This window comes from Meriones unguiculatus, chromosome 2 (assembly GCF_030254825.1).
Source record: "Meriones unguiculatus strain TT.TT164.6M chromosome 2, Bangor_MerUng_6.1, whole genome shotgun sequence".
Classification (NCBI taxonomy): domain Eukaryota; kingdom Metazoa; phylum Chordata; class Mammalia; order Rodentia; family Muridae; genus Meriones; species Meriones unguiculatus.
The window spans coordinates 14,764,254-14,790,043 of NC_083350.1; the positions used below are offsets into that span (position 1 = coordinate 14,764,254).

General features: G+C 46.0%; 1 protein-coding gene across 1 annotated transcript; it reads right to left on the bottom strand.

Moving 5' to 3' along the window:
* Positions 1-898: 898 nt before the first annotated feature.
* Positions 899-2,595, bottom strand: LOC110563896 (non-histone chromosomal protein HMG-17-like). Its single transcript, XM_060376951.1, has 2 exons — positions 2,057-2,595; positions 899-1,111 (listed from the first exon to the last, which is right to left on the bottom strand). Exons 1-2 carry the CDS (start codon positions 2,348-2,350, stop codon positions 899-901), a joined length of 507 nt encoding a protein of 168 aa, XP_060232934.1. The 5' UTR covers positions 2,351-2,595.
* Positions 2,596-25,790: the final 23,195 nt, after the last annotated feature.

A 25,790-nucleotide genomic window follows, 5' to 3' on the forward strand; every position in this document is an offset into this window, starting at 1 on the left:
TGAAAGTATCCTGGAAAGAAGGGAGGGGTGGCGTACAATCACGTGACTACCTACACATTCAATTTGCATTAAAACAGCTATTAGTGACTTTCTCTGGGTGTGCCTCTACTTCTCCCCCAGCTTTCTTCCTCCTGAGTTACTGCAAGCCCAGTGTCTCCACCCTGTACTTTACAGTTGATTATTTTTAGTATAGAAGAAACTAATATTTTCCCTGTTACTTTTTTTATCTTGTTATTTTAGTTTACTCTTATTTTCATTTCCTTTATCTTTCTTTCTTAGCCTGGGCCTCATGTATTCCAAGCTGGCCTTGAACTCGATACACAGCCAAGGATGACCTTGAACTTCCGAGCCTCTCATCACCACCTTTTCAATGCTGGGATTACAGGCATGCACCGCCACACCGGGTTTATGTGAAGCGGGGATGGAGTCTAGGGTTCGGGGACGCAGGACAAGCACCCTACTTTAGTCCATCTCTCTATCTTCGCAAATATTACTGAGCATGAACCATCAGCAAATAGAAGACCTTGGTCTCTGTAAGTTACATCAAGGAAGGACGGACAAGGCTCTGGTAGAGTTGACCAGTTGGTAGAGTTGACCAGTTGGTAGAGTTGATAAGGTGACTTTCATTTATTTTTTATGTGTTCTACACGCTTGGAGTTCTGAAAAGCTGAATCGTGTCTCATAAAAAAGTAAATTAAAGAAATGGAAAAGTGATTCAGGAAAGAATACAGGAATAAGACGGCACAAGGTGGCTGGAAGCCAGACCAGGGGCGGTGAGAGAAGCCTTGGAGCAAGAGCCATGACAGCCCAGCAATGCGGGGAGAACTGACAGAGCAGAACGCCGTAGAACTTTCTAGTCATTCTTGCCTGCTTGACGCCTCCTTGGCTTTTAGGTTAGTCAGATGCGGACTAGACTCTTTGGAACACGGGCAGCAGGTGGGACCCTGCAGTGCTTCTTGTGCAGGCAGAATACTGGCTGTGTGGGGATCTTATTGGCAGCTGGGTCATTGTGCAGTGTGCCTGATCTCCTGCTGCTGCCTTTTAATTGGTTGACCAGGGGCCTGGGCCTGCTCTCTACTGTATTCAGGGTCCCAAAGCAGAGAGTCATCCTCTGTGGAGGAACGTGCCCATGCTGAACTGTTATGGCTGTTGTGACAGTGGCCTTGCCTTGTGAATTTGGCCACAATGACACAGATACTGTGTGTTGGGAAGATCAGAAAAATCACTTTTCCCCTTTGCCAGAGATTATGCTGACATTGATGGGTGCCATTATTATTATTATTTTGAATGTATCCAGCTTTATTAAAAATGCTTTCCATAAACAATCATGGTATTTCAGGCAGGACACGGGCAGACAATCATTAACAGTGTACAAGAACTTCCAACTCCCTTCTTGTACAGACTACCAGAATCAGAAAGCCACTCTAAAACCCAACGAAATCTCCATTCAATGCTTTGAAAAGGGGAAAGTAGCATAGAGTGAGGGTTGACATTTCACATTAAGGATGCTGTTTAACAGCTTTTCACAAGCCGACCCTGACTTTCAGGAAATGAAATGAAAATGGCATTATTACCAATCTGAAGATCCACAATTTTTTATAAATGGAACCACCACTCTTCTGAGGACACTCAGTGATGTCACTGCAAAGTCCACATCGCCCACTAGACCAGAAAACCAGTTCGGGGGGGGGGGGGGTCAGGTTCCAACAGGTCTCTGGTTTTAAGGGAGTTAAGTCAATGTTGATGGTACAGGGGGAGGAGAATACAAAAATGAATTTAGTTTTCCCACACCACAAGGCATTTTGTGCCATTGTGACCACATATGTCAATACCTCCATGTCCCTTCTGGGAGAGAACAGAATCTTTCAAAATTATCAGGGAAAAATGTTTTCCATCATCCATCCAGGTTGGGAGACATTTTGTCAGTGACAGTGTTCTTTCCCCAAACAAGGAAGTGTTCTGTGTGCTAACACCAGAGCTTAAAAAAAAAAGGAAAACAAAAGTCTGCATTTTTATAAAACTTGATAAGAAATAATATTGCAAATTGTACACTCACCAGAAGCACACAGTTGTCAAAAATGCACGCACGTCTCTTGGCATCCCCAGCACCTTCAGCTTTCTGTGCCTGATCTGCTTTGTAGGCTCCATTTTCCGCAGGATTATTTGCATCCTTACTGACATCAGCTTTCCCCTTCCTCCCCTTGGGTACCTTCCCTCCCTTCTTTTTAGGCTTGGGCTCTGGCCTTGGAGGAGCAGGTTTAGCGGAGAACCTTGCAGATCTTCTCTCTGGCTCGTCCTTCACCTTGGCTTTATCTCCTTTAGCATCCCCTTTGGCCTTTCTTTTGGGCATAGTGATAGTGGGGGACGACGGCACTGGACGAGGTGGGGGGGGTTGCTCTTGCTGCTTCTTCACACTGCTCGGGTGCCATTATTTCATGGTCACCTTGACTATTTTCTTCTAGTCCTTTTCCTAAGGCTCCGATAGGCTAAGTGACTTGTTGAGGTGACACAGCCAGGCTGTCAGTCTAGTGTGCTTGTAATTATTGCTGTCCACTCCCAGGGAGACCAACAATGCTGGCTTGCTTTCTTCTGGCATTTAAAAGTCTGCATCCAGAGAAACTGCTCAGTCATGAGTAAACCAGATGTTTGGTCCAGCTGTCCACCTTCTCCCCCAGTCTGGATCTCACCAGAGGCTGCCTCAGCCTTTTCTTGTCTTTGATTCATCTTCTTTGTCCCCGACCCTCGCTCCCGAAGGCCACCTTTGGCTTCTCAGACCCCTTTCCACAGGGCTCTTGGGTAGGGAGTCGGGGCTCATGTCCACATGTAAATGCTGGCCAACATGTTGAGGTTGGGTATTTTCCTAGTGCCTAGAACCTCAAGGTATACATAATTAAGACTAAAGGATTCCCAATGGAATTAATGAGTGAATAAATTATTAACATCACCTACAGCAAAAGCATTTACATAGAGTCAGGCAAAGTTAGGTGCTGTGGGAAATGACTAAATGAATAACTAATGAGAATAAGTGAATTTCTCTCTCGGGTAATGTGGCGTCAACAGAGGTTAATGAGGGGTCGCAGTATCCCAGGTATGGTAACAGTGGTAACCCCCCACATAGCCACAGCACCCTGTCATTCACATGACCTTTGGCCTCCACCCACTGCCATATTAACAAATTTAACAGAGGAAAACACTCGGGGAAGCCTGTGTAATGGGCAAGGGGCATAAGGGACCCTCAAGAACTGATAGACTTCGGATGCAATGCTGTGGTTGCAGAGTGGGACTATTTTTGTGTTTTATGGTCTGTATCATTATCTTGTGACAGTTGGATTGAGTGAAAATATTTAAAAACTGTCACATCATGTATAAAAATAATGATATTTTTAGTTCCTCTTTACAAAATGGAAGTGGTGACGCCCTGAAACCCACTAACGGTCATCCCTAGAAATAGGATCCTGGCTCTCTGATTTTCTCTTGATTATGACACCAAAGTTTCTAGTAGAAAATGTGGCTAGGATAAGCCTCAAGTGTCAGCGCTTGTCCTGTGTTTGAAAGAACTGAGAACATGAATTTGAGGAGGAATAATTTCCACGGACAGAGGCGACATCGCTCCCCTTCAGCAGTCGACCTTGCCTTTGATGGTTGCCTTCCTCTCTCATTGCTCCTTCCACCATTTCATGGGGACAGTTACTCAGGAAAGCACATGTTACAGGCAAGGAACAAGAACCCGCAGCTGGTGATCCAAGGCTGTGACTGCATAGTGGAACCCTCAGGTTCCCTATAGGCTATTTTTGTGTTTTATGAATTATGTCATTATTTTGTGAAAATTAGGGTGGCATTTTCCAGCCATCATTTTCTCCAGTATACAGCAACTCCTTCCTAATGCTTATCTGGGTCTTGATAAAGTAATATAACCATAGAGTAGGTCTCGATTCTTCTATCTCACCTCGGCAAGCCTTGATTCTATCCTGGAACCAGACTGAAATGGCCCATTTCAACCGTCAGGTGTACACGCAGATAGAACATTCATATACATAAAATAAATAAATACAATCTTTTTAAAAAAAAAGTATAAAAGCACACAGCCTCTGTACTTATAAATGTTGATGTGAGGCAAGCACTTTTTTAAATGAAGTATTAACCTGTCACCAGTTTTTAATGGCTGTGTTGTAACTTACACCCATCCATAACTTACTCATTGCCTTGTCAATGGTTATCTGATCATTTAGGTTTAAAAATTTTTAATTTGTTTTTTATATGTCTGAGTGTTTTGTCTGCATGTATGTCTGTGCATCATGGGTGTGCCTGATGCCCACGGAGGCCAGAAGCTACAGACGGCTGTGGGCTGCCGTGTGAGTGCTGGGATCTGAACCCAGGTCCTCTGGAAGAGCAGCAACTGAGCCATCTCTCAAGCCCCCAACTGTTTATTTTATATCTTAAAAATACAAAGTATGACCTGATGACATTCTTGTATATATTGATTATGTAGTAGGCAAAATTACAAGGTCAAATGTTAGGAGGTTTCCAGGGCTGTTTGCTGCCCTAGGTCATGGAGAATGGTTGCAAGGTTTGAAGAGTGGTTTAGTTTTTTGTTGTTGTTTAACCTTTTCTGGTTACTTCTAACTTTCTTTGTGTGATGACAGCCCTTGGGTTCCTGCCTGGCCCTTTGCTCCTTTCTTAGTAGTGTCCATAGCCCCCAGGAAGGGCCTCCTCCTTTCTGTTCCTGCCACCCATCCTCACCTCAGCATGGCCAGGGTCGAGGCCTGAGCATGGGCTTGGGCTTGGTGCTGGGGCTGTGGGCACAGAGAACTGAGCTGCCGGGGGTGTGTAGGGCGCTGCTGAGCAGGAGCTGATCCAACAGAACCATACATTTTGGTGTATCCAGTTGTTTCTCCCCATCATTTCTGTGAGTCCCTGGGTTCGTGATAGGAACAGGAAATAGAAACTGGTCAGTTGGGGCAAGGACCCTTAAGCAGCAGTTCCTAGCATGTCCTTGCTGGAGACCAGGAACGCCTGAAGAACTCTGCTTGTGTTTTTGTTGTCTTCTAAGTGAGCATTTCTTCCGGAAGGTCCTGGCCATCCATGTAGATGAACTCCAGAGGAGAGCTCTGGTCACCTAGTATGGCCAACTGGATAGTCAGCTCATCCCCTCCCCTAACTTCTGCCATAATTCCTTCAAAAAGCCCCTGGAGTCATAGCTCACCAGCACCATCTGGGCCCCTTTAGACTATGCAGGACACTCCCCCTCCAACACTCTTTCTTTCTCCCCCTCCCTCTTTCACTCTCATCTATGGATCTATAATAAATTTCTCTCCAAAGCTCACCCTCGTAGCCTGTGAATAACATTCTTCAAATTTATGAATCAAGAACTCAAAACTCCCCAACTCAGGGTGGCTCTGGTGGCCGTTAGTTTCCTGGGATCCCAGCTCCCTAAGAAAGACACCCAATGTTCCATGTCACCCATCTGTCCTCGCCTCACCTTGCCTGCTTCTTCTGAGCTCTCTGGATCCCCCACCCACATGCCCATTCCGTTTCTCAGAGGAAACGTTCGTCTGGTCCTGCAGAACTTAGCCAGCAGTTCAGGGATTTCAGCGAGGGGGTGGTTATTGAGCAACGACAAAACTGAATAAATCTCTGCCTTTAAGTGTGTCCCCAACACGCCTCGCTCCCACTTCTGTAGGCCTGAACATTTGGGCTCTGAGTTCATGTCTGCCCCTCCTCATCTACTGAGGTCACACCCTCTACCCCTCTGTGCAGCATTTACACAGACTTGGATGGAGCCTTGGCCTTCCTTCCTCATTAGATGCCTGTGAGAGGCTCAAGAAGAGCCCAAGGAGGAGCTGGGCAAATGGCCTTGTAGGAGCCCCTCACCATGACACATTGACTCTATTCGTGGAGAGTTTCCTACCCACGCCTCCTTCTCCCCAGAATCCGAAGGTTCACTGGGTGCCACAGAGCTTCTGTGCTGAGAAAGCTTGACCAGGGGCTAGGTTGCTGTGTATCTGAGGGGGAATGACCTTTCTCTTCCACCCTGTCACGGTCTGATGGGGACCAAATGGTATAATGGGTAATAAATTACCTCGTAAAACACCACACAGATCTAAGGGATCGCTTTTATTGGGAAATAGAATCTGAGCTCCAAATGGCCTCCCAGACACAGGGGTGAGTCACGTTTCTTGTTAATTTCCTGCCTGGTGACCCTTTGCCTTCTAGCAACACTATCACCTGCCCACCCCCTTCCTCAGGGTGACGTGCAGTTTCTTAACTCCAAAATTTCGGTGCTCTTGGGGCTGCCAGGTTACCAGGATGTCATTACCACGATACAAGGGTGCCATTGGGGCTCAGGCCTGGCCAATCACAGTAGCCCTCATCCCTTATCCCACATACACTGTGGTTGGTTGTGAAATCCAATGCTTTGGATATTCATAGGTGCCCCTGCCCTGTGAGTTGCTCATATGGGTCAATTTTTTTTTTTTCAAATTCAAGAGGCAAAATGTCTGTAATCGCTGAAAGAGAGAAGGGATGGGTTGTCCCAGAGATGGGAAAAGGCTGAATCATCATTCTACCTTGAGAGTCTGATGTACTGAAGTCCTAAGAAAACCCGTTTTCCTGCCTCTAGACCATTCGTCTGTTTGGGTTGCTGTGAGAAAATATCTGTGGTGTAGAAACAGTGGGGCTGTTGCTTCCAGTTCTCGAGGCCAGCAAGTCTAAGACCAAATGCCTGTAGATTCGGTATCTGCTGAGGACTGATTTCAGGTCCTCACAGGGTACCTGGCTGTCGTGCTCTCACGTGATAGAAGAGATAAAAGGGTCTCTGTTGGGGATGGGTGATGATACTCATCCCATTCATGAGATCTTCACTTTTGTGACCCAAACGCCTCTCAGATTTCCCTTCTCTGTGCTCTATCAACCATGGGTGTGGGAGAGGATTTAAAGATATAAAGTTAGGAGAGCACAAAGATTCAGTCCATGATAGGAGTCACCACCAGTCTTGTCTTGCCTCCCCACTATGGCCATAGACATTGGGAAACTGAGTCAGCAGAGAGGTGATTTCCCTGCCCAGTATAGTACCTCCTAATCCCAGCTGTCTTACAGGCAGGTTCTGTCTCTTTCCCCGTCTCTGGAGCAATACACTTCTTTCTTTTGCCTCTTGAGTTGAAAGAGTCTGATATAATTTAACCGATTCACGAGCTGGAGGGGCCTGCTTCAGAAAGCCTAACTCTGTATGCCATTCCTGAGCATCTTATGTCTCCAGGGAGATCCGAAACATATCATGGTCAGGACTCTTGGGCTTGACTCAGAGTCACCAGGAGACAGAGAAGACACTAAATCAAACTGAGGTGAATTTGTGCCTTTCCACATAATCCCTTCACCCTGCCCCCTTCAAAACTTTTCAGATGTGACGTGTGAAAAAGAACGTGTAATAGATGCTGCATCTGTGTGCTTGATGAGGCCAATGGGTGAGCTCGCTTTTACTCTAGAATAGTTCTATCTGCCGCATAGGCTCAAGGGACCAGCTTTTTCCAGACACTGGAGGAAAAGGTAAGGGAAATCAGAACTTTTTTTTTTCTGCTTCAAGATCTCCTTCTGAATGTTATCTATATGACCAGGTCTTGTCCAGATCTTGGCAGCCATTTCTGGCGGGTGTGAATTCTGCCTAGAGGAGATGGGAATTGTGAATTGGGCCAGATAACTGTGAACTCTGAGCTGTTTGGTTGTTGGGGGAACGGCTTACCAGCTGCAGGTAACCCAAGCCCAATTTTTAAAAAAATATAAATGAAATAGCAACATAACATAATATTCACCAAGAAAGTGGAACAGGAAGCCAAAGGGAAGACAGATGAAGCAATTCTGGAGCAAGAATGATGTTTGGGAATGTTGCATTGCCTCACCCTACTATCTAAGATTAAATAAATATTGGACCAAGTGTATATATTTGTAAATGCCTAAGACAATGAGCGTTTGGGTCAGGAGTCCCACATCGCACAGAGTCCATGGGCTCCTCAAACTGGAGGGTTGGGGACCTGGCTTCCTCCTCCACTTTAGGTCCAAACAAGAGGAAACGGTGCTGGAGCCAGCCATCCCCGGAAGCAGACCAAGCTTCGGATCACACTACTCCAAGCCTGCCAGTGTTGGTGGACACCCGCCCAGAAGCCTTGTTCTTTTTTTCCTTGTGTCTGGTTTGCTTTCTAGGGCTTTAAAAAAAAAATTAGACGAAATTGTGGATAGTAAAATAAGTATATTGAAATTTGTAAATAGCCATATGGAGATATAAGATCCAGTTCGGAGTGGTGAAAATCAACACCACCACAAAGCTTAAAATAAAAGCTGGGCTGTGAGTGAAGACAAGGGCCTGGAGGGTGTCTTTCATTGAAGCCCTGGGGCTGTGAATGCTGACTGTGCCCTGGACCACCTGCATCGTGCCCCAGCCTCAACACTGATTAGTCGTGGGACCTTCACGGGGACACTCGACCTCTCTCACCTCAGTTCTCTTATCTGACCTTAGGGCACCCTCACTCTCCATCTCAGAGCCTGGATTCATGGGAAAAGCATAGCCACACAGGTAAAGTGCTTGGGAATAGTGCGTGGCGCACTGTGAGCGCCTAGCAGACGAGCCAGCATGGTTTCCTGCCCCAAGCAGGAACAATGTCTTCCTAATAGCTGCCTCTGACTTAGCTCAGAGGCAGCTATTAGGTGTGTGTCTTAGCTCTTCTCTGAGATGCCTCACCGGCCTAGGTGCACGGTTCTCATTTTGATCTGATAACACTCCTCTGTGAGAGACGTCCTGGGCATGATAGGCCATCTCTCCAGGAGACTGTGCACACTAAATGCTTCCCTGAAATGTTCCCAAAGCCAGGTGTGGTGTCTTACCTGGTAATCCCAGCATTTGGGAGCTAAGCCAAGAGGCTCGCTGTGAGTTCAAGACCACCCTGGGCTGCACAGTGAGTTCCAGGCCAACCTGGATTACAGACTGAGGCCTGGTCTGAAAATGAAAAGAAGTTATGTCATTGGCAAACGTACCTTTTGGGGGACCTGGGAATTGAAAGAGCTCTCATCTGGAAACTGTTAGATCAGAAGTGGAATTTCACAGAACTAGGATGAGGTTTGAGAAGTCTGAGGACCAGGGAGTGTGTGTGTGCGCATATGAGCGTGTGCGTTCATGATATGTGAGTGAGTGACTGAGTGAGTGAGTGTGTGTGTGTGTGTGTGTGTAAGTATGTGTGTGGGAGTGTGATGATCACACCAGTGAGTATGCTGTGTTCTTGTCAGTCTCATCCCAGCCCTGGTGGACAGTACTATCTGTGCACTGAGAAGAAAGGGCTTTCAGATGCGCGGAGCATAGACCGTCTTCCCGGTGCTCAGTGGATGCTCTCAGTCTTTCTCTCAGAACTTTCCGAACAAAACATTTGCCCCCACCCCTTTCTCTTGCTGGTGGGAACTTCAGGGACTTTTCCCTTTCCCTGGAGAAGCTGGCAATGTTCTGCAAACTGGCAGCTGCTCCATCCCACTCTCTCTGCTCTGCTGCTCTCTGTGGCAGTGGCTGTGGGCAGAGAGTGGGAGTAGGAATGCAGACTCGAGATTAGGGTTTAGCCTGAGGACACCTTTCTGGGCTGCCTTGATCTTGGGTAAGCATGGTTGCTACCCTTGCTTTCCTGCTGGTCTTATCTTGGTCAGAGCCATAGAAACCAGCATCCAATGACCTTCCATCCAAGGTCATTCTGCGGGGAGCTAAGGTCCAGTCACTGCTGGGGAGGGAGGGCTGAACCTACTACATTTTGTAGCCCCCACAATGCTCAGCCCCAGGCTCCTGTGGTACAAGCTCAACATTCTGAGCATTTTCTTAAGAACTTAGCTTGCAACCAAGGGGATCCTTCCCCTCCAATCGGATCAGAATTGTCACTGAGAGTGGTTAGGCAAAAGAGGAGGTCAAGGCATTCAAACATGTTCTGCCTGTGTCATAATTTGTAACAGACTGAAAAGGAAGGCGGGCGTACTCTGATGAACCCTACCAGCTAGACTGGCTGCTTTTTCTAAGGGTTTGGAGATCCAAAAGCATGCTGGGAAAGTCTTAGCTCTTGGCTTCTGGAGTGAGGTCATGGGTGGAAAGTACCCCACGCCATCCCATCCCATTTCCTTCTCTCTTGCCTCTCACACCTGCCTTAAGGGATGAGTTGGGAAGACTGGTCCCTCTCTAGTGTGATCTAAACCTCAAGCATCTGTAACATCGGAATGAAGAGAAGGCAGGTTTAGACTAGACAGCTGACTGGGTGTTTGCCCAGGTCACCTGCGTGACGAAAGGCCACTTCTGTAGCAACAGTTGGGTTCTGTATTCCATGACATCCCAGGGCATAGCATGGTAGGGTTTGCCAAATAGATGAGTGAAGGGATAATTATGGATTCCATGATCCAGTCTTTATTAGACAGAACAAACCACCAAACAGTTTTCAAACAGAAATTTGCTAAGCGAATGTTTAAGGAGATTTGGTTTCACCTGCCTTTTCTAAGTCACTACATTTTCTTTTCTTTTCTTTTTTGAAACAGGATTTCTCTGTGTAATAGAGCCCTGGCTATCCTAGACTTGCTTTGTAGACCAGGCTGGCCTTGAACTCACAGAGATCCGCCTGCCTCTGCCTCTCAAGTGCTGGGATTAAAGGCATGAGCCCTCACGTTTTGTTTGTTTGTTTTTAAATCACTGGAAGAATCAGACCTGCTACCTTACTGTGTCACTATCAGTGACTAGTGTTAGTGAAATTCCCATGGCACTTGAAATCTAGATATTCATTCATTCATTCATTCATTCATTCATTCATTCATTCATTTTGGCATTCCGGAAAACAGCGATCTTCATAAGAAATGTTGTGAGGTCATTAGTTCTCTTGGTTGCAAATGGTAGGCGCTAATACCGCACAGTGTCATTTTGGTGCTTACATGACACGGGCAGAGAGGGGCATTTTCAGATGATGTGGCGCTTCCAGGGAGAACAGGCTGTCTTTGTAGAAGCAGCTATTCTTCTAACCTATTGGCCTTGTACCTCACCTTTATGTTAAAGCACACGGCTTTATCTATTAGTACTTATTTGTTTAGAGCATGTGCATATGTGTGTTTACCTGCTCAGGTCATGTCATGCAGGTAGAGGTCAGTGGGCCAACGTGGAGTATGTACCGGTACGCCTGGCCACACCTCCCTCTATTCTTACTACCCAGTTTAGCTTTTCTTGTTAAAAATGAAGCTTCTACCGAGGTGTGGTGCTGCTCACCTGTAACTTCTTCCCTTGGATGACTGAGGCAGGAAAAGCACGAGTTTGTGACCAGCCTGTGCTACATAGTAAGTTCCAGGCTAGCCTGAGCTGGCACATGAGGCTGTCTGGGAAAATAAGAATCCCATGTCTTCCCACTTTGTTGCCTCAATCCTGCTGTGACCTGTGGGGCCTTGCCAAATATACGTTCGGGGAAGATCAGCTCAATAACCAATTCTTTGACAGCCAAAATCATGCTTCTTCTTTATTTCAGTCTGTTCAAGCTGCTATAGCAAGCAGCTTAAACAAAATGGTTTTATTCCTCCCTGTTCTGATAGCTGCAAAGTCCAAGCTGCAGAGCGCTGGCGACGCCAGTGTCTGCTGAGGGAGTCCAGGTCCTGGTGCATACATAACTAAGCGTTTTCACATAATGTCACAATGGTAGAAGGGGCAGTGGGTGTCCCTGGGGCCTAAAGGCACTAAACTCATCCATGATCTTCCCACCTTCATGACGCTACCACCTCCTCATTACTGTGGGGAACCAGCACTCCAATATGCTGCCTCATGAATTTTAAGGGATATGGCATTAGGACCATGACACAAAAAAACAGTAGCATCCCTGTCTGAGTACCACATCAGGGAAGTTCCCAGAACCATGCCAGCCCTACCATTTGTTCACAATGAAGTACCCACCTTGTAGCAATCTATGAAGTCTAGATGAAGGAATGTGGCAATAGGTACCCAATAAAAAAGAGTTCTGTCTATAGGGACTGAAGACTATAGCACCAAAGACTAGAGCAAACAAATGTGACCAGGGTGACCACATCCCACTTCAGAGGTGAAGAGACTGGCTAAATAAGAAAGAACATGGCAAAAAGATGAAAATATGCTAAAATCAGACTTAAAGAAATGGGAGTTGGCATTATTTAGTGCCCACGACCAGAAACCCAAGCTTATGCTTTCCTGGAAATTGATGAGCCTTCCCGATGTGGAATCACAATAATCCCGTCAGCATCAGTGGATGGAGTAGGAAGATGGAATAGTCAGCTAGGTGTTATGGTTTGAATCTGAAAAGTCTACCAAGTTTTGGATGCCTGGTGTTCTGGCTAGTCCTACGTCACAGCTAGAGTTATCTGAGAGGGGGGAACCTCAGTGGAGAAAATGCATCCTTATATCTGACTGTCTGTCATTTTCTTAATCAGTGATTGATGTGGGAGGGCTCTGCCCATTGTGGGTGGTGCCATCCCTGGACTGGTGGTCCTGAATATTATGAGAAAGCAGGCTGAGCAAGCCATGAGGAGCAACCAAGTAAACAGCACTCCACCATGGCCTCTGCATCAGCTTCTGCCTCCAGGTCCCTTTGGTGGTGAACAGCCAAATAAACGCTTTCCTTCCCTAACTTGCTGTTTGGTCATTGGATAGCTCTGTCTGTCTCAAAATTCACTCTGTAGACCAGCTGGCCTCGAACTCAGAGATCCACCTGCCTTAGCCCCCAAGTGCTGGGATTAAAGGTGTGAGACACTGTCACCCAGCTTCATAACTATTTTGAAGGCTGTAGAGCCCCTAGGAAGTAGAGCCTGGCTGTCAGACAGGTCACTGTGGGAGGTCACACCCATCGTGGTTCTGGCTGGGTGCTCTGCTTTGTGTCTGCCTGCTTATGAACAAGCCGGAGCCCCATGCTCCACTGCCACAGAAAGAGTGCTCCACTCTGCCTTCCCTGCAGGATGTTTGCACTCCTCCCTGAATCCATGAGACTAAACAAAACTCCTTCCCTTGTTTCTGTTGGGTATTTTGGACCCAGTAAAGAGAAAAGCAACTAAGACACTGGGAGCCTGAGGATTTGAAGATCCAAGAAGAGAGTTATAGCTTGTGCCCTCTCAGTTTTGTTTACACTAGGCTAGGCTGGAGGTCCAGGACTGAAGGAGGTTGAGCCTTCTGTAAGCAGCAGAGAAACTGTAGTAGGGTGAGTGAGATGCTGAATTGGGTAAGAGCAGTGTGTTCCAACTAAAGTCACGAACCGGAAGTCAGTATCAGTTAAGGGTTCTCTCTGTTGATGGGGATTGGATTTATTTTAAGTGACTAGTCACGTCATTGAATTGACCTGGTAAGTCCAATATTTGCAGGGCAGGGCCTCTGGAGGTTCAGGGCGCAGCTGTATAGTTCAGTACCGGAGGCCATCTGCTGGCAGAACTGCTTGCTCTGGGGTGATCCGTCTTTGTTTTCCTAAGCCTTACAGCTCATGGGATGGTTCCCAAGGGTCATCGTCTCTCCTCAGAGTCCATTAAATAATAAGCTCAATAAATAGATAAAAAAAAGTCCAAACGTGCCTTTATGGAAACATCCCAAGTAATGTTTGATTAAATACCTGGGTATTGGCTCTGCTGGGTTGAGACTCAGGATTAGCCACTGCACTCCACAGACTCAATGCTGAGAGTACGAGCTCACGGATGGACGCTGTGGCTCTGTGTGGTGCGGAGTCCTGTGAGTGGCCTCTCATGGGCTTGGTCATGCACGGTCAGAGCTTGCAATAGGAGGAGGCAAGGGCATGCTTCCTGTGGGCAGACTTTAGCTGCTTGCCTCTGGAAGGTCCAGCTTCATGTTCTTTCCTGTTGCTGAAGAGAGTAAAAGAACCCAGTGTCTGCTCAATAAGTTATCTATAAAGTTTCTGTCTTTGCTCGAGCTTAAAAGTTCCAGTCATGATGATGTAACTTGGCCACTTGACATCAAGATGTTTGAAGTAGATTTGCTCTGCCAAAGCGACGCTTGGCCACCATACTATGTTTTCATGCTTATGTTCAGTCCAACTGTGAACAGTGTAGTCAGTGTTGTATTCATGAAGAGCGTCGGCCCTATAACTGCCGACTGCCCAGGTCCCCCCGTGGGAATAGGAGGCCTTGTCTGGGATAGGGGAACATTCTCAGCACTTCTGCTTACAAGGCTGAGAGTTAAAGCGTCAATACATGGCACCTCTCCCCAGAACACCCACAAATTCCCCTCAAGGTTCTCATGACCTTGGCACTCCACCTCAGTATTACCCGAGAGCCTTGGAGAGTGAGACTAGCAAGTTCAGAGTGGGTCATTTCCTGGACAGTTAGAAAAAAAAAAAAAAAAAACCCCTGGGGATTGTGAAAGCTGAATGTGAGAGTTACCACAGTCACAAGCATGGTCACCCCAGAATCCACTGAGGTAGCTCAAGGAGCAGATGCTTGCTGGGGTTTTTTTCCCTGGTTATTTCAGCCGCTTCAGAGCCTGTCTCTGAGCAGACTCCTGTCAGTTTGGAGTTTGCCAGGCAGTGGGAAGACCAACACCTCTCCTATCAATCCCTCCACCAAAGCATACTGAAGAGGCTTGGTCTGGCCCCTGGTGTGGGAGGCAAGTCCTACCTCTTACATCAGTGCTCGTCCTGTCAGGCCTGACATTTAGAGAGTGGGCTATAATCCCAGTGATCCCTCGTGATCTGAGGATCCGGGATTGTGGTAACAACACACACACATGGTGTGAATCCCCAGTTGCACAGTGCACCCTACACATTTTCCTCCTGTTGTTTCCCTCTTCAAGCCAACTTTTTCAAGCCTCCAACACCACCAGCTGAATGCTCTCTTACTGGTTAGTTTTGTGTCAGCTTGACACAAGCTAAAGTCATCTTAGAGGCAGAAACTTCAATTGACAAAATGACTCCATAAGATCAGGCTGTAGGCAAGACTGTAGGACATTTTCTTAAAATAGTGATTGATGGGGGAGGGCTGTGATTGATGGGGGAGGGCCCAGCCCATTGTCGGTGGGGCCATCCTTGGGCTGGTGTCCTGGTTCTATAAGAAAGCAGGCTGAGCAAGCCATGGAGAGCCAGCCAGTAAGCAGCACCCCTCCATGGCCTCTGCATCAGCTCCTGCCTCCAGGTTCCAGCCCTGCTTGAGTTCCTGTTCTGACTTCCTCCAATGATGGACTGTGATCTGAAAGCATAAGCCAAATAAACCCTTTCCTCCCCAAGTTGCCTTGGTCATGGTGTTTCAGTGCAGCAATGGTAACCCTAAAACAAGCTGTTTCCCCTTGGAGCTCTCGGGGAGTAATTCTGTTCCTATCTGCACCTCCAAGACATGCCCCAGAGCAATTTCCAATTAGTCAGCTAATTTATTGTTCATTACTGTATTGGCCAGACAAATTGGCTAATAAAATATGCAAAAGAAAAAAATTGATATTGGTGATTCTTGAATAAGCAGAGGCTCCTTCTTGAAGCATTGTGCTGGATTTGGTGAAAAGGATGTATCAGCCAGGAATAAAAAATTAACCCCCCCCCACACTCAAACCTTCCTGTGTCTGGTTCCTGGGTGCTGTTATTTCAGGCATGCATCACCTTGCCTGGGTTCTTCTCTTTTTCCTTAGGGAGCTGATAGGATTATAGGCATCAGTCAGTACTGTGGAACCTGTGCGTGGTTAGCAATGAATAATAATAGCAAATAATAAGACAGAATAATTAATACACTGGATTGCACTAAAATTGCCATCCTTATTACTTTTATATGTAAATAAGGGTCACTCGAACACTGAGATACCACAGCCGTGGGTCTGATAAATGAGATGTCTAAGTGACAGGTGGATAGAGAGCATACACAGCATGGACACGCTGCATAAAAGGTTACACATCTCAGGTAGGATGCAGCAAAGTGAGATGACTCAAGTCTTTATCTTGCCCCTTAAAATAGCATGTTTCTAAAACTTAGGAATTCTTCAGTTCTGGAATTTTCTGCCTGCTATCTTTGGTCCATGATCGACTTCATGGAGCTGAAACTATGGAAGTAAAAATGCAGATAGAGGAGCCTCATTTCTAAGCTTTATCATAAATATGTATGCAGTTTCAGTGCTCCATTGATGACTGGAGAGGGCAACTATAAACAAATGATGTAGCAGATGATTAAATGTAGGAGAAGAGAGAAGACTTCCTATAGAAGAATTCTAAGTAATGTACAATGATCCTCCCACCTCCAAGAGTCTTAACTGAGTCTCCCTTTTTGGTTGGTCAGACTCAGGGCCTCATTTCCAAAGGGCAGATTATGGAGAAAAACAAAAAAGGAATATCTGGTGGTAAAACCTGGCAAGTACCACCTCGGCACACAGCCGGAGTTGGCATCCCTCACAATGTGGTCATCACAACCTGGCACAGTGAGAACATTTTACCTCTGTAACATTCTTCATAAACAAACAAACAAATAAAAAACAACAAAAAACCTATGTCCTTGGTTTAGTTATGAAAATAACTAAAACCAAAGCAAACCAAAACAAAACACAAATCAGGCAATCCCAAACACAGGGATGCCCTGCAGGATACCTGACTAGGATGCCTGCCAAAATGATGTAAGACAGGTGGCCTGAGAGCTGTCAGACCTGCAAAGAGAGATGCAGCATTTGGATGCAATATGGCTGAGCCCTGGAATGCAGAATAATGACCACAAATGGGAAGCTGGTGAATTCAAACAAAAGCTGGAGTTTAGCTTGTAGCAATGGGCTGGTATTGGTGCCTGAGCTTTGACAGAGCCACCAGCAGAAGAAGGGACCCCGAAGAAGCCAAAGCTGACTTTAAATACTCTACAGTCTCAGCAACTCTCTTGCCAGTCCATTTTGACTAGAAAATAATAGTTTATTGAAAAAGCATGTGGCAAGCCAGGCATGATTATTCTACCAGCATTCTAGAGGCTCAGAGAGCTCACAGGAAGTTTGAGGTCAGCCTGCTCTACAGGGCGACTTCTAGCTACCCAGGAGACCTTATCTCACAAAAAAGTTTATTTACTCTCTAGAGTTTGTTGTATGATGATGGCGTTGTTGTGTCACGGGTATCCACCAGCTACTTAGTGTCTGTGGGTCTCAGTTTCCTCATCAATGGAGAGATAAATAATTACGCTAAACCCACATGAAGATTAATATATAAACAGCACTCAGGCTGGAGGCTGACAATAAGCAAACCATGTCTGGATTTCTGTGTGTGTATATACAGGTGTGCTCCTCTGTGTAGGTACATGTGGAAGCCAGTGGTTGATATGGGCATGTCTTCCTTAATCACTCTTCTGCCTTACTTAAACATTTGTTTAAAGTAGCATTGATTTATTATTTGTTTTATATGCATTTGTACAGGCACGAACTTGCCTGCTCACCTGTGAGCATGGATGTCAGAGGACGGTTTGAGAGAGACAGTTTCTTCTACTGTGTGGGTCTCAGGGGTCACACTCGGGTCATCAGGTTTGGTGGCAAAGATCTTTACCTGGCCATCTTGCCAGTCCCTGGCCCCTTTACTTTTTGAGACAGGTCTCTCACTGAGCCTGAAGTTCATATTTGTAGCCAGCCTGTCTCTCCAGAAAGGTTTTGAGATCCTCTTGCCGCCATCTCTCCAGTTCTGGGGTGTAGGCACATACAGCCACAGCAGCTTTTTCATGGATTCTGAGAATCTAAACTCAGCTCCTCATTTTGCCATCTCATCACGGAGCCACCCCCTCAGTCCCTGGGGTTACTTTTAATGACCAAAAGATCACCATGCTTCATGACAAAAACACCGTTTTAGTACATCCTCTTCAAATACTTTGTAAAACGTAGAGTATGCCATGCTACAGCATGAACGAACCTTAAAGACCGAGTGAAATAAACCATCACAGATGGAAAGACAAGTATGACTGATTCCACTACAGAAGTTACCTCAGGTGCTCCCAAGGCAGAACCAGAAAGCGGGAGAGCTGTTTCTGGAGGGTGAGAAGAGAGGCGAGCATGGGGGGTTAGTGCACAGTGGGACCAGGGTTTCAGGATTGTGAGCTGAGTTCAGGAGCTGGGTGGTGGAGATGGTTCCCCAGCAATGCAAAGACCCAGCCACAAGAACTATATAGAGCAGTCCCACCAGGAAATAGGCCACGGTCACCAAGAGCCTCTTTTGAAAGAGAAAACAGAACTGGACACAGTAGTGCACATTTGGGAGACCAAGGCAGAAGGACCTCAGTGCAGCTTGAAGGAGATTAATATGGAAGGATCATGAATTCCAGGTCAGCCTATCCATGCCAAGGCCTATCCATGTTGGCTATCCTCTCAGCCAACAAAGGAGAATCCAATATGTCAGACAACAGTTTGGCGTGATCAGTCAGGGTCTTCAGGGAATAATGTGAGGAAAAATGGCTGTCAGAAAACCAATGGACACTCTCAAGAACTGGAACAAAAGCCCTATCTAAGGTGACCACAACAAGAGCAGAAGGTGATCCTCCTGGCACTGGGTGCTCTACATTGGGAACTAACAGTGCAAAAGCAAGACGCCATTTTAAAAAGACTTCTGTTGCTGCGGTAGGCCAGCCGGGTGCCGACTGTCTACCAAGGGCACACTCTCGGGAGACTCAGTTCAAGTGTCACAGGACAGCATGCTACAAGCTGGTAAACAGAACACTGCGAAACTGAAGAAACGAAACTTTGATTTCCTTCTGCACAGCCTTTAGTGACTTGAAAATATGGTGAGAACCAGGGACAAGAGAACACCATGACCAAAAGATCACCATGCAAATAAAAGGGTTATAAACAGGCAAAGGAAGAGTCTGTAAACTATACTACTTAAAAGACTGCAAGTTTCCACCTAACTCTGAGAGCTGGTGAACACTTTCTGCAAAATGGCAGAATACAAAATTAATACTCAAAAGTCAGCAGCCTTCCTGAATGCAAATGGCAAACATACTAAGAAAGAAATCAGGATAACAATCTCATTTGAAATAGCAAAACAAAATGAAAACCACAAATAAACCCCCAATCATCCTAACCAAGGAAGTAAAATATCCTGATAAGAAATAGTCTAAATCAGGAAAGATGAAAACCGAGGATGGCACTAGGAGATGCAAAGAGCTCCTGTGCTCATGGATTGGAAGAACTATATTGGCCACCCACCAAAGCCGTTCTACAGAGTCGGTGCTCCAACACTATTCTTCACAGAAATAGGAAAAGACAAAACAAAACCAAAAACCCAAAACCAAAACCAAGAACCTTAAAATACATACGCAAAGAGAAAAGACGCTGAACGTTTAAGCCGTGCTGAACAAAAAGAACACTGTTGGTGGTATCACGATTCTGGGTTTCAAGTTTTACTACAAAGCCATAAAAAAAACCAACATGGTGCTGTCCCAGAAATAGACACACAAATCAGTGATAACATGAAAGGTCAAGGCACAAGCCCACACACAGGGGTCTTTTCTGAGACTGACACTCTACCAAGGACCATATATGGATATAACCTAGAACCTCTGCTTGGATGTAGCCTGTGGTAGCTCAGTAACCAACTGGTTTCCCATAGTAAGGGAAAGAGGGACTATTTCTGACAGGAACTCAATGGCAGGCTCTTTGACCTCCCCACCTCCCAAGGGAGGAGCAGCCCTGCTAGGCCACAGAGGAGGACTTTGCAGCCAGTCCTGAAGATACCTGATAAAACAGGGTCAGATGAAAGGGGAGGAGGTCCTCCCCAAGCAGTGGACTTGGAAAGGGGCAGGGAAGAGATGGAGGGAGGGTGGGATTGGGAGGGAATGAGGGAGCAGGATATAGGTGGGATACAGAGTTAACAAAATGTAACTAAAACAAAACAAAACAAAACAAAAAAAAACACAAGCCCACAGCTACAGCCATGGGATTTTTTACAAAGAAGCCAGAGATATGAGCTGGAGAAAAGACAGTCTCCTCAACAAATGTAGAAAGAATGATAGATCCTTATCTCTGGGCCTGCACAAAAGTCTGCTTCAAATGGTTCAAGGCCCTTGACATAGACCTGAAACCCAGACAGTGCTAGAGGGAAACTATTTCATGATGCTGACATAGATAAGAGCTTTTGAACAGGACTTCAGTCACTCAGGAAAGATTGGACACGGAACTTCATGCAATTAAAAGGCTTTTTTTTACAGCAAAGAAAACAGTTACAGAACTGCAGAGAGTCCCGGCAAGATATATCTAACAGGGGATTAGTATTTAGTGGATACTAAACACAGGAAAAGCCGGGTACTGTGGCTCATGCCTTTGATCCAAGCACTCCGTAGGCAGAGGCAGGTGGATCGCTGTGAGTTTGAGGCCAGCCTGGTCTACAAAACGAGTCCAGAATAGCCAAGACTACACAAAGAAACCCTGTCTTGAAAAAAACAAAAAATGAAACAAAACAGAAAAACAACCAACCAACCAAAATAACAAACAAATAAAAACCCACAGGAAAAACTCAAAACAAGACAAAAACCTAATAAAAAAAACTGAATGGAGGGAGAGCTCCCAAAAGAAACAATACAAATAGCCAGTAAGTAAGTATTAGTCACCAGGCAAATGAAAAGTAGAACTCCTTTGAGAACCCATCACACCCCAGTGAGACTAAGATAAAAAAGAAATGGCAAATGTTGGTGAGCAACGGAGAAAGGGAACTCATTCCCTGTTGGTGTGAGCAAAGACTGGTGCAGCTGCTATGAAAACCAGTGTGAAAATTTTAAAAAGCCTAAAAATAGAATGTCCATAAACCCGACCATCGCACTCCTGGGCATATGCCTAAAGGACTCACTATCCCAAGAAAGGGGTGCTTGCACATCTGTATTTATTGCTGCTGCTTTCACAATATCAAGGAAACGAATCAGCTCGGATGTCCATTAACTGATGATTGAAGAATTAAAATATGGTTGGGGGGTGGCTGGAGAGAAGGCTCGGTGGTTAAGAGCACTGACTGCTCTTCCCGAGGACTCAGGTTTGATTCCCAGCACCCACATGGCAGCTCATAGCTGTCTGTAACTCCAAGACCTGACACCCTCACACAGATAAACATGCAGAAAGAAACCAATACACATAAAATAAATAAATTATTAAAATATGGTATGGCATTTTATTCAGCTGTAAGAGTGAAATGATATCATTTTCAGGAGAATGAATATAATTGGAAAATATTATATTACACCAGGTAACTCGGGCTAAGAAAGACATCTTATGTTCTCTCTCATGTGTGAAGCCTGGCTTTTAGTGTTGTTTTTTGTTTGTTTGTTTGTTTGTTTTTGGCTTTTTTTGAGACAGGGTTTCTCTGTGTAGCCTTGGCTGTCCTGGACTTGCTTTGTAGATCAGGCTGGCTTCGAACCCACAGAGATCCACCTGCCTCCTCCCTGAGTGCTGGGATGACAGGTGTGTGCCACCAAAAAATGTATTTTAAGAAGGGGAAATATTGGTGGGTGAAAAGTTTTAAGTGGGAAAAGAGATGCAGAAATGGGGGAAGAGCCAGGCAAAATTAATGATATACGAAGACACCATAAAGCAATCTGACACTTAATAACCTGATCAGAAAAAAATGTAAATACAGGTTCTTTACATAAATAGATAAAGCTGCTCCCAGAAGCCAGAGGTAATTAAATGAACGTTCCTTTCTATGAATTATTGGTGAGTAAGACCCCCCAGACAACACAGGCAATTACCACTCTTGCTGAGTGTTTACCAGAACTACATGGTAAAACCATATTGCTGAGGATGCTACGTGCCTTGCTCACAAGACACAGAAATCTAATTGGGTCTAGCCTCCCTGTTGGCCAGCTCTCAGAGTGCTGGGAGATGCTATAGAGAGTGTGTATCGGGGAGTGGAAAGGGGAGGGGGTATCATCAACAGTCTTATTCAGCCGTGGGCCTTGCATGTGACAATCCTGACCAGACAGACAAGGTAAGCACACTGATGCAACATTGCCAAGTCTGTTATAAGAGTAACAACTCACTCCCTGATTGGAGTTTGTGCCCTCCTTGTAGGGAGGGACTCAATTCTGATACTGTGAACCCCATCAATAAATAGCCCATGGCTGGAGGGGACGCAGGCCCCAGTGAGGAAGCTGCTGTTGTTGTTTCCCTAAGTAGCCATGACGTGACTGTCTAAATAGCTATGTTTATGCCCATGGTACATTGGTACAGCCGCTGGCTTTGGTGAGGGAAGTGGCTTTGCACTGTGCTCGGTGGTGACTGTGGAGACTAGTGACTGGTCAAAGGGAAAATAAATAAATGGCTGTTTGAATGCCTGGTCAGAAATGAGACATCTGCATTACCTCCTCCAAGGCTCAGGGAACGTCACTAAAGGACGGATGGAGAGAATTTAAGAGTTGGAGGAAGCCGGAGAAGCAGAGGTAGAACACTGGCTTCCACGCACGACATGGCTGCTATGCTCTTGACTTCTCAGCAGCTGTGGTTACTCACACAAGATTGGGCCTGCCGAACACCTTATTATGGAAGGAGGAGGGACTCATGCCTACCTGCTGAGGATTTCTGTGGGTGGCCAGTGGTTGTAGAGGGAGAGACCGCCTTCTCCAGACATGGGTAAAATGCCTATGCTCCAGCAAACATTCTTGTTAACATTGCTAACGAAACTCATTGCATTATGGGCGGGGGAGGTGGCAAATGAAAGAAAGCAGGAAAGAATAGTTAGGATGAAGAAGGAATTACTGAGACTGGGAGGGAGACAAGAGAGTTGGAGGTTGGTCTGATGTGTGATACTCACCCTTAAGATCTGGCTACACCTATCTTTGTTTTGTAAACCTGCCTAAGACATATCTGACTGGTTAATTAAACAGCCTATACCTGGGCAGGGCAGAATGGGGTAGGCATGGCTAAGGTTCCCGGGCTTTGGAAGACAGAGAGGATCATGGGAGACAGACTGACGGGGAGAGGGGAAGAAGGAAGATGCCATGATGGGTTAGCCTGGAAAAGATACCACATGGGGTGGGGAGGAAGGATAATGGTGTGAAAAGGCCCAGATGAAGAATAAAAGCAAGTATTTATAAGATTATGGATGGAAGAAAGGAGGATTAAGGAGGATGGCATTGGATAGGGGCTGCTAGATGGATGGTGAGGTAATGTAGACAGCGTAGGTAGGAATGTCTGCCCGGCCCAAGGTAAATAAGGCAATTATAAATCTTATTATTTGTGATGGTAGGTTAAATAATGGCACCATGATAATCTTAGGGCTAAAAAATATTGTATAGCCCAACACTCACTTCTTTTATTTACAACAACAAGAAAGGATAAGGGGATTTGAAATACATTATGTACACATATAAAATCATTATAGCGAAGCCCATGACTACAGGTAATTAATGTATGCTACTAAAACCTTCTTCCTCACGAAAAAACGTCAGCCACCCCTACTGACTTACCCTTCAAAGGCCTCACCAAAGACTTAAACACTCATTCCTCTGTCTGAGAAGTGTGACGTGGGCAAAGAGAAGTCAAACCATGGAGGGTCAACAGAAAGTCTCAACTTTCCATGTTACTTCGGGCAAGTTACCGCAGCTCTATGTACCTCTTTTTCTTCCTCTGAAACTGGGGTCAAAAAGTACCTTCCTCATGAAGCTTTTTCAGTGAGAAGCTGAGATAAAAAGCCTTTGCAGGCTGTGTGGTACGGTAAGCATATGGTAGATGCCAGCTAAGAGTTGCTGTGATTGACAGTGCTCAACATTGCAGGGTCTGAGAAGGTGGGGGTGTGGCTGTGGGGTGGTCCTGCTCTGACTGAGGAAAACCTGGGGTTGTGGCTGTGGAATGGTCCTGCTGTAGCTTACCCAAGGCCACCGTTGCAGAGGCTGGTGAGCGAATGAGGCTAAGAAGCCAGCTTAGGAGTTGAAAGGAAACATACCTAATTCCTTCCTGCTTCTGTTTTTCTTCACATTGTTTAGCCGTCTCAGTCATCTTCCTTTGAAGTTTGCATGTTAGTGCCTCCGGGTGAGTGCACACATGAGGGTTTGGTTTTCTTCTTGATTCTGGAAGATTTCTGGTTCAGCAATGGTAGGCCTTCACATTTGCTTTCCTGCCAGAGGCATCAACAAATTAAGGGATTCTTGAGAACCAGAAACTTTACCTGGCCTCTTTTGCTGCCTCTCTGGCTATCCCTGGGGCACTCAACAGAGGCCCCTGCTTAACTGTAAGAGCACTAAGGACGGTGCCCATCTTTTCTCTGTGTTGCTTTGGATTGGAACTTGGAACTTCTCCAGGTGATAAATGAGCCAGAGGAGGCAGCGGGATGAAGGCCTTCACTTGGGAGGAAAGGGGAGGAAGGAGGAGAAAGACCAGGAGGAAGGAAGAGGGAGAGCAGCAAGAAGGATAGCAGGCAGAAGAAGAACAGGAAGGAGAGCAAGAGGAAAGAGAACAGGAAGATGGAGAGCAGGAAAAGGGCTGCAGTCCAGTTCCCTCAGGCAAAGAATGTGCCTCTTCTAGCCCTTGGTGAGTTTTCTCTGAGTCCCCAAGGCTTCATCAAGCATGCTCCATCTTTCCTGGTGTATTGCAAGCCTAGTGTCCCCCCCACACCCCATTGCTCCACCCAGCCCAAGCCCAATCAATCTTTTGCTAGAAGGCTTTTCACTTCACACCAAGATCTGAGCTTTGAGAAACAAGCTCAGGTAGAGAAGGGAGTAGCAAGCAATTAGTTCTGCTCCTTTGGGCAAATGGGTGGACTGTCTGGGGCAAGGACCTGGTGAGGAGCAGCCTCTGTGAGCCATCTCAGGGAGCTGAGAGGAAAGTCTAAGCACAATCTAGAACCTGGAAACAAAGTTAATGGCTTGGGCTCCCACACCTTTTAACCTAAGCTTCAATGCTAGCAGCCAACTAGCAACCAGGAAGAAGAGAGACATTTCCTGGAAGGGAGCCTAGGGCATCATGCCTAAGGATCCGGCCCTCCCTGAAGCCATGAAGTAGCTTAAGCCACCTCTTCCCTCTACTGTCACTTTAAAGAGAAATAGAAGCAGGGAAATCGGATTTTCTTTTTTCTAGAGAAGTGAATATTTTTTGCAGAAACTGATTTTTTTTTTTTTTAACTAGGTACATTAGTCAGATTTCTCTAGAGAAACAGGACTAATAGTGTAATTGTTAGAATTCAGACCTGGGACAAGCAGCTAAAGTGCCTATTTAACCAAAGCAGACCTGGCCTCCAGGTTCTCCCAGCATCCCTCAGTCCCTACCTGTTACAGGGCATGTCCGGCATACCCCCACCTACCCTAAACATTCCAGCCGAAGGGCTGGGCTTCCTCTCTCCCAGAAGCTCTTCACTATATAATCCAGACATTTTGGTTCCTCTCTCTCTCTCTCTCTCTCTCTCTCTCTCTCTCTCTCTCTCTCTCTCCATATATATGCTCGCTCTTTCTTTCTCTCTTTCTGTCTCCTGGTTTGCATGTCAACCTCCCTGGCCCCGTTCCTTGGGATGGTGAACCTGTCCAAAAACTGGCCCCAGGAAACCTGTCTTTATACTTTATTTTGGCTCTAATTGGCTCATATATCAGTAATATATGAAGTACAAGCATAAATGTAAGTATTGTAAATACACACAGAGAGAGAGAGAGAGAGAGAGAGGGAGAGAGAGAGAGAGAGAGAGGCTCAAGTTGGTTTGCATGCTTATGGTAGCTGAGAGGTCCCTGATTTGTCATGTATAAACTGAAGATCCAGATAAGCCAATGGTGTCATTTGGAATGCCTTGAAAGCTGGAGAGCTTGGGGAGTTATGATGCCCGCTCCAGTCCTAGCAGAGGAGAAGATGAGGTAGTGTAATCCAGTTCAAAGAGCGAAGCAGGAAAAGGCCTCTTGTT